Source organism: Mesitornis unicolor, unplaced genomic scaffold (genome assembly GCF_000695765.1).
Source record: "Mesitornis unicolor isolate BGI_N332 unplaced genomic scaffold, ASM69576v1 scaffold54640, whole genome shotgun sequence".
Taxonomy (NCBI): domain Eukaryota; kingdom Metazoa; phylum Chordata; class Aves; order Mesitornithiformes; family Mesitornithidae; genus Mesitornis; species Mesitornis unicolor.
In genome coordinates this window covers 1-9,286 of record NW_010157304.1, presented here as the reverse complement: position 1 = coordinate 9,286, position 9,286 = coordinate 1, and the positions used below count along the sequence as shown (strand labels likewise).

General features: G+C 47.9%; 1 protein-coding gene across 1 annotated transcript; it reads right to left on the bottom strand.

Annotated features, from left to right (window-relative positions):
- Positions 1-1,662: 1,662 nt before the first annotated feature.
- LOC104534986 (putative UDP-GlcNAc:betaGal beta-1,3-N-acetylglucosaminyltransferase LOC100288842) lies at positions 1,663-2,763 on the bottom strand (the record flags this gene model as incomplete). Its single annotated transcript, XM_010179347.1, has 1 exon — positions 1,663-2,763. A coding segment is annotated over one exon (1,101 nt), but the record flags the coding sequence as incomplete, so codon positions are not given.
- Positions 2,764-9,286: the final 6,523 nt, after the last annotated feature.

Genomic DNA, 9,286 nt, shown 5'->3' with positions numbered 1-9,286 from the left:
GTAATAAACATCTGCTAGTGAGAAATGTGGTACACGGCGTCTCATTTGTGGACGGAGTGCAGAAGCTTCACGAATCCTGCATCCAAAAAATCCCCAAAACATGAAAGCACTACAAAGGAAATGGTGTGGATGTCCTTATTTTGTACTTGTATTGGACAGTTCAGCTTTGTTATTTTAGGTGGCTTTGTGTGCTGGTAGCTCAGTACGAGCTGTGTACTGAAATCTTGGTAAAAGAAACCAGTGTATAAACCTTTTCTGCAATTCATGACTCTCTTCCACGTGTGTTTTCAGCTGTCGCTTTTCAAGGCTACTCTGTGTGCTAAGTCTTTAGCATCTGCTTTGCATGGTACGTTTGCCAAATACAATATTTTAGAATGCACAGAGATGCCGAACAAAGGGGTTTTTATATATGCACGTATGCTTTGTTTTGTTGAGCTTTGAGCTCAACATTCTGATTAATTGATCAGACCCCCCTTATTTACGTGCAGTTCCCTACCCATCCTATACGTCGCCACACAGTTTGGATGATGCTGCTGCTGTATCTTACATGCAGTGAAAAAATGGAAGAGTATTGTCCCTGTCCTCCCCTCTGCTAAAGTAACAGGTGGACATAATTGGGGAAAACAGGAATTGAATGACTGAGAAGGAGAATTGTGGTAACGTGGTAAACTTGGTGTACTTAGTTAAAGAAAAACAAACAAGCCAAACACAACAAAAACCAACAAACAAAACCCTGTAAAACCGAAGCTCATAACTCGACCCTGGTGAACAAGCAGCATAACTTGGTCCTTCAGAGCTGTGGATCCCTTGGAGCACACCTCCGGTTCCTCCAGTCACAGCAGGAAGAGCAGATGGGAACTTCAGAGGTATGTGTGCATCTCCTCCCTCATGTCCTTCACAGCGGTAGGACTGCTCTGCCCAGCTCGTCTTTCTGCTGCCGAAAAAGCTGCTAAGGAAGAGTCGGTCTAGAGGATGCAGGCATGGGCAGGGCTGTGTTCTGTGGCTGGGCCCTAATGTGGGGAATTTCTACACTGTGCATAAGGCTGGTGTTACCAGTGTGCTGGTGGATTTGTGCTGATGTTGCTGCTGATGCTGTTCCCCAGCAGAATGTTACGGCACCGAGCTGCTCGGTGTTTCTCTGCTGCCAGGCGTGACAGCAATACAAGACTGTTTAGCATGTAAGTGAGATTTCTTGTCCAGAATCTCCCCAGGCTGTTTACCTCAGCAATTCCCATGATGTTTCGATGCCTGTGCCTGCTCTAAGCTGTTCTGTAGTTTCACTGGTGCTGTAACAGACTGCTCAGAAGCAGCTCCCTTTTGCAGATGGAAATATTCCCCTTTTGTTACAAAATACTGTGGACGTAGGTGATGCCTCACTCAGATGAAAAATGCAGATCAAGTTTTGGTGTAAGGTAGAGGACTTGGAAGGTCTAGAAAATATTGGATACAGACAAAGCTTATTGGAATACTATTTTTTATTTTATTATGCATGCACTTGTAGGTACTTGCATAGCTACAGTTTCTGCTGCAACACTACAGCACTGAATTCATTTGCTGTTGAAGGGAGGAGAGCTGACTGAGAGGAGATCGTTATTACTGAGTGTTAACAAGTTAAAGCAGCTGGTAAAGGAAATTTCAGACTTTCTGTACAGAATTTAAATCTTAATTGGCAAAATGAAGAACCTCATTTTTAATTCTCTCTAAGTTAAACTGTTTGAATTTATCAATATAGGTCAAAACCTTGCAGGACACCAGACTGTAGTAAGTTTCCAGTAATGAGCAGTCTTTCCCATCGCCTGTTTCCTCCCAGTCTTTAAATAACTCGTCCTCTTTCATGTTGGAAGAGGTGAAAATGAATTTATAGCAGCATCGATTGTAGCTGATGTGCTTTTCTCCAGAAAATCGAGAGCTGTGAATGGGAGTGATGCCAGCTCTTTTAGCACAAATTCCAACGAAGATATCTGGGGGCACCGAAGCTGGCACCTCCTTGGCGGCCACATACACCTTGCGAGCGACGTCCTGGGACATGACGAACGCGCTCCCGTCGCAGTAATCCGGGTAAAACTCTCCTGAGTATTGGTGGATGGGAACAAAGCCAGGGCTTTTGGGGTCTCTGTCGGGCACTCCTTGATGGATGACCCTCCCGATGTAAATGTCCTCTAGCTGCGTTAAGCTGAGCAAGTATCCAGCCAGACTCGGGATACCAATAAACACATCTTCATCTGTTTTAAGAATGTATCTTGCATGGGGACAGAAGCTCACTGCCCACTCCATGCTCATCAACATCTTCTGTGTCTGCGTCTCGGGAGAATCGATGAAACTGCCTTCGATAATGTCTCTGTGCTTTTGAGACTCCTCATTGATCTCCAGCTGGGTGGTTACTGAAGCTGGCTTTCCTAAAGCAAACACAGTAAGGACAGCATAACCTCCAGCGTCTGTCACGTTGCCCCATGTCTGCCTGATGGCGTTGCGCCTTGTCCTGTTTTCTGGGCTGCTGCAGACAAGAATGAGCAAAAATATCCCTTGGTCAGAGCATGTTGCTGCACTGCTGACAGCGTAAGAGAGATTGGCCTTTAAAACATCTGTGTTCAGCTTGCTGGCCTTCTCCCTTATTTTGAGAACCTTTGCATCGGTGTAAGAAAGAGGAAATGGCCGCAGGAAGTATTCCTCCAGTAAATCTGCTCCAAAAAGCAGCATGTGGAAAAGCAAGATATTAAAGAGGATGAAGCACCACTGATGAGTCCGGAGCCTGCAGAGCGTCAGCTGGGGAAGGGAAGACACAGACACTGAACTCTTGCTACCAAAACATAAAGGCTTTCCTTCATTTTATAATGTATTAGTACAAAATGGAATAATGACTTTTAAAACCATGCTCTTTGCATTATTAGCGTGAGGCTTTCTTCCTCCTAGAAACCTAAGCAACCCTCCTAGTGCCACAGCGAGATCCCAGACTGAGGACATTCTGAAGGCTCTTTTCTGTGCATCCACACATAGAGATACTAAGGAATAACGCTATTATAACTATAATATATTATAACTATCAATATTTTCTGACTGTTTTTAAGCTCTTACTGAAGGCCTGAGATGCTAATGAGGACCCACAACATTACTATGTGTCCTCAAAGGAGAGCCTTTAGTACTTGGCCTAACAATACCATAGGAAAGCTGGCAGGGTGAGAAGGCAAAGGGAAAGCTGTTATCCCTGTGGTCCCAGCCTCACACTAGCCGCACCTGAGCAAGGAGCCGCAGCCCTTACCTGCATGGTGGTGGGAGCTCTCCCCGCAGCAGGGTCTGCGTTGGCGGCAGAGGCAGTTTCTCCCCAGCAGAAGCTTACAGGGCAGCGTCTATCTGGGTCTGTGGAGTTGAGTTACTGCCTGATACCCACAGACGATGGCTTCTACCTCACCTGTCCAAAGGGAGGAAAGGCGATCCCTGGGGATGATCGTGTTGCAGCTGCATAAAACACAATGCAAGCAAAACCCTAGCCTTTCCCTTTATTAATTTCTGAGACGTGGGGTTGGGTCTCTGATAAATAAATGAAACAACTGTTGGGGCTGACTAGGTAAAAGGGGTCTTCTGGTAGCATTATGAAGCTCTGATGGGTCTGCCAGTTTACCAAAGCAGAGGCATGAACCCTAATGAGTTGTGCTGGATGATCCTTTGCTTTCTCTCTGCGCATTCTTTGGTTTTAAATGACCATATGGATTTATGCTTTTGTGGGGGCTGCATGTCCTGATGAAGAGCTGTGGTGGTCCACCCTTGGCCAGGCTCCTGCCTTCAGTGGTGGTCTCGACTGTGCCGGATCCTCCACGTGTTGGTATTGGCACAGCTGCGGGCTGCGCTGGAGCGGACTGGGCTGGGGAGCCACAGGGGATTGGAAGTGCTGAAGGGGGAAGTGCCAAAGACACCATGAACAGGATGGAGGGGTCGTCAAGGGGGAGAGTTGGATTTGGCAGCAGGTCTGCGAGCCATGGGGCACCAAGGGGGTGCTCCAGCCTCTGTGTGAATGCAGAGAGATCCTTTTTTTTTATCTTGACAAGATTTCTCAAAGATCAGGGTGCTTTTCTGTTACTGCATCCTTGAGTGAAAGGGAGTGAGGAGAATGCAGCGCTGCTGTGGTTTGCCATAGCCGTGTGCTTTGCAAGGGCGTGATGCTCTGACCATTGCAGTCCTCCCTGCAGCAGCCAAGTACCCCAGGGAGATGGAGAAGAGCTTTGATTTCTGGCTTGGGGTGACCACAGGTTAATCCCCAAAATGTGGTCACAGCTTGGAAGTGCATCATGCCCTCTAAAAGGCAGCCCAAATGCACACAGTGTACATGTCCCAACACTGACCTTAGCTTTAAGCTTTCCAAAAATGGGGGAAAACTCCTTTCGTGGAGCTTGTGTCAACTGGGCTACAGCTTCATCTGGACCAGCTCCACTGCAATCCTTGCAGGAGTAGTGCTTTGAAGCTTGGTAAGCTGTCAGCAAGGGAGGTGTCAGTTAAATGTGTTCTCTGAAATAAAAAGCTAATAAGGAAATATTTGTCATGTATAATAATATAGCACTATAGTCCCAGATAGCCATTGTGGGGGGAAAAAAAAATCCTCCTTTGAAGATGCTCTGTCTCCAGCTAAACCGTTTAATAAGCAAATAAATACTAGCATTGAAACCACTTCCATTAAAAATATTAGCTTTCCCAATTGTGTGTTTTTAGAATAATAATAAAACCCACATGTGTATCATCCCTGTTGCAATTATGCACAGCATGATGCTTGCAGTAATTCTGAAGTCATTTCTTTAGCACTGCTTTGTGGTGGCAGCAGGAGCTTCAAACAGTTGCCAATATCCCATATATACGATTAACACCATCCAACCACAGCCACAGCATGGGCAGCTCTCGGATGTTGGGTTTTATTTATCTGAAGAGCCTGGCTGAGCCCTGTTGGGGAAAGCTGAGGAGGAATAGATACGAAATGACTGCTGAAGGGTAAAAGACGTGATTGGGGGTGCCACAAACTCCTCACCTTTGCGCAGGTTGGCTGGGGGCTATCCCTCCATTGCCTCTATAAAGCCAGGCTTCAGGCAAACGCAGTGCACTGCAGCTCATGTGTGACCTTATCTTGCTTTTCAGATGGGTGAAGTCAAAGACATTCAGGGAAAACCTTGCTCCTGGGGAGATCTAAGAGTTTCCAGAAGATGAATGGATTCAGGACCCCGGGCTGGCTGAAGTCAGGTCAGCCTGAGGAAGGGAGCGCTGTTCCCACAGCTTCAGCAAAGCCTGAAAAACCCTGAGGGTGTAAATTAGGAAAACAACCAGGAAAGCATGTTTTCCTGAGCCATAGGGCTGTAATTTGCTTTGTCAGATGTTTTCATGTCTTTCTTAAATTTTATGTCCAAGCAAATCTCATCATGGGAGCAAGGATGTACCAATAACGCTGTAGACAGCTTGACCCACCATACAAACAGTGAGTGTTTAGACTGAAGGCTGTTTAGAATTTGGATTTGATTTTTTGGAGAGGGCAGAGCCTTGAAACCCCGTGATATCCAAAGATAAAAGCAGAGATGGCTGTGGTGTGGTGGGAGATGTTTTTGGGTAGGATGAGCCCGGGGCCGGTGCTGCAGGGGGGCAGCTGTGGTGCCATGTGCTGCAGGGGAGCAGCTTCTTAAAACATCTCTTAAAGCCTCCTGGCTTCCCTCCCAACGCTGTGAACATTTGGAAGGGGGGAGCAGAGCTTGGTTTGTTTCACTTCTACTCAATTCCGCTTCATGAAAATGCAAAGGCTCTGGATGACACACCGTTCTCAGGAGATGGTGCAGGCGGACAGGGTTTGTAGGGGAAAACCAGTTAAATTTGGTTTTTCCGATATGAATTTGCTCCAGTAAAACAGCTCAGCGTCCCCCAAAGCATCCCTACTATTTTCCACCTGCATTTTGCAGCATTTCATCAGCGCACGCAGACCTGATAGCACAGGGGGCTGGGAAGGGACTTGTCTGGTTTTTAATAGCAGCATCAATTGCAATAAATAAAAGGAGACAATTGTTTTGGTCTTAGTCACCTAATAGCAATGTTTTTGGTTAAAGATATGATTCAACTCTTGCAGGCAATTCCTCACCTGAAGTTTTCTGTGAGAACTGGGAGATGATGGCAGCAAAGGCTTTGCAGGAGTCACACAGTGTTCGTTTCATTTGGGCTTTGTCATTTAACATCTCTTCAGGTGTTAAACAGAGATAGGAAACTTAAAAACAAGCTAACGAAGCGGAGCGCTGACACACCAGACAAATAGCTCAGCCGCTCCTGGCGCACAAATGAGGGTGTCTTTTCCTCCTCTTTAATGGCTCAGTTGACTAGGCTAAAAACGTGTTTTTTATAGCCAGGCTGCTCACATTCATTTTTCCTTTGCATGTACCAGTCTCGGAGTTACAGAGCTCAATCACTTTGCATGGGTGTGTTTGATTATTACTTCTTGAGTTTAACGACAGCTTTGACAACTAACTCCTGCTATATTTCTCAATAAAGACAGCTTAAACCCTCTGTGCACTGTGCAAGTGCTGCATTCAGCCTCAGAAGCGCTGTATTAAATGTGAGCTGAATGGGGAGAGCATGAGCTTGTGAAACATGTTCTGAGGCCACAGGGCTTCAGCCCTTGGGCTGAGCCATCTCCTGAGAGGTTGTTTCCATGCCAAGATGTCAACTTGACAGGAAAGCTGCCTGGTTTGCAGTCAACCAGGAGTTATCCCCTCATCGTGAATTTTCAGTGTGCTGTGCAGGATACTTTGCCTTGCCCTTTCATTCCCTGAAGTCAAACATAGGCTGTGTCTGTGCCTGACAAGTCTAAATTTCACGTATTACGCATTTGAGTCTTGAATTTGGCTGTACTTTGATTAAATTCAGTCTGTGCTCTGACAATATTTGCGATAGGGAGTGGATCAGGCGTTGCTGTGCCTGACTTCACAGCTGTGGCGATGCTGGAGCTGGGGCATTGCCCCCCTGCTCTGGGGTTGGTGGGGGTGTACCCAAAAATGCAAAGCTGGCCCAAGGTTGTGGAGGGAAATGGGAGGTGAGTGTGGGTCAAAGAATAGTGAATTTTACTGCTATTGGTCTTGGAAGAAAAGGGGCAGAGGGGAAGGGCAGTATCTCTGGTCAGTGCTCAGAGGAGCAAAGGTGAAGAGAGCCCCAAAATTACCCGAAGACTGGGGAAAATGCCTTGGGGAGAGCGCTCAGCCTGCCTGGCTTTTCCCAATGAGAAGGAAGAGGTGTGTGGTGTTGTGATGTGGGAGAAGGCACAGAATGAAGCCGCCTCGCTGTAGTGGGGAGGGACTGCTCGGCTGCAGAGCTGCAGTCAGACAAATCCTCATTAGGAGGCCGTGCGGGTGACTAAGGAGTGAGGTGGCATGCGGGGAAGCCATGGGAAAGAAGCACCAAGGAGACGGAGGGGATGTGATGATCTCAGCAGCCGTAAATGCCTCGCTGAAGGTTGGATGGTCCCGGGGTGTGATGCCACCACCTCCACGTGCCGGGGATGGGAGGACCAGATCAGCCGCCCTGGGCTCTGCCACAGCTGCTTACCCTCTGCCAGGGAGAAATGGTCTTGGGTGGCATTGTGGGGGAATAGAAATCCAACACAGACCCTGTCCTGAACATCCTCCTTCCCCAAAGGCACCCAGCTCCCAAATACACCCCACCGTTGGCTCCTACCTTGAGTTTAGGACAAAATCAGGCTCTACTCTGCCAAACGGCAAAGGAAGAAGAAGCAAGGTCAGCCTAGGGGCCAACACTGCAGCCCCAATGGTCCGTGTGAAAGTATAAATAAACCCCCTCCCCTGCATGTCCCTGCTTTACAACACACTCTGTGCCCTGAAATACTTCTGGGAGTTAAATAATAGCAAGGCAAGAAAAAAATAATCAATGGGGAGGGAAAGAAAGTGTTTTCCTTTTTTATTCTGTTAACTGCAGGTTGTAAAGTGGTTTGGTATGGTGGATCCTCTTGTACCCATTGAGCAGGAGAGGAAGCAGAGGCTGCATATCCAGTGTGGCTGATCCCAGTGGAGATTGGAGTGGTCCCTGGGCAGGGGCTCTGCCTTCCCAGGTAGGATCCCCCCAGTGCCATCACTAGAACAGCTCGTCCCTCTGTCCCCCCTGCTCCACAGTGGGACCGGAGGGGGCACCAGTGCCCTTCGAGGCCCAGCTCTGAGCAGGTGAGACTGTGCTGACCTTGCAGCATTTGGACAGGGTTGTTCTTTCATTTTTCATTTTTCATTTCTCCTTTCTCACCGTCCCCACCCCCATCATAACCGTTTTAAATAATTCCTCCTCCACTCCCGTGTTGCCACCTTGCATGTCAGTATGCGGCTGTGCCACCCACCCTTCTCCTTGCAGAGCTACACGTTAACATTTTGCACCCGATAATGTGAGGCAATTAGTGAATGAAGAATAACTTCTCTTGCTTAAGCATGATGGGTCGGGAAGCATCACAGGGTTGGATTGCATGGGGAACATTAATTGCTTTTCTCTCAAATGACTCCTCGTGTAGGAGAGTCCATATGGAGAGGGAGGAGGAGAAAGAGATGCTGCAGAAGAAACTAAGTCCCCAGTCCTACTGAGAAGGGTAAACCCCAGTGCATCCGAGCAGGCACTTTCCTCTGGAGCTGGAGCTGATGGGCATGGTGTGGCCAGCTCTGTGCACCATGGCCCCGGGCCAGCGTGAGTCGACGCTGGGAGCCTGTTCTATCTGCAGTGGTCAACATCCACTTCCTTGACAGAGGGCACACAGCTTTGGGGCACTTTGGGCTTGGCCACATTGTTATGGATGGCACCCCCTGGCAGGTGGCACCCATGGGGCTGAACTTTGAGGGCACCTTGAACCCCAGCCCCTTAACCATTTCCCTGGAGGGGAGCGGCTCCTTTGCAGGCTGGCCCTGGAGTGGGGCTGTGCCCACAGCAGGGCCCTGTTATTGCAGCAGGGCCCCCCCCCAGGAAGATCAACGCTCTCTGGGCCAGCCACGCAGCACGGCACAGGAATTCCCCAGCAGGCCAGGGCTTGGCCGGGGACTCTTTGCTTTCAGTACGATCTCAAGGCGCAGCAGTGCTTAACACAAATATTTATATGGCTGGTAGAAAATAAAAGTTTAAAAAAGGAAGAAATAAGGGGAAAAAGAAAAATAAGAGGAAAATAAGGGAGGAAAAAACCAAGGAAAAAAAATAAAAATAAAGGAAAAAGAGAACGTAATGGAAAAATGAGGGAAAAAAGATAAAATAAGGGGAAAATATAGGGGGGAAAAAAGAGAAAATAATGGAGAAGAAA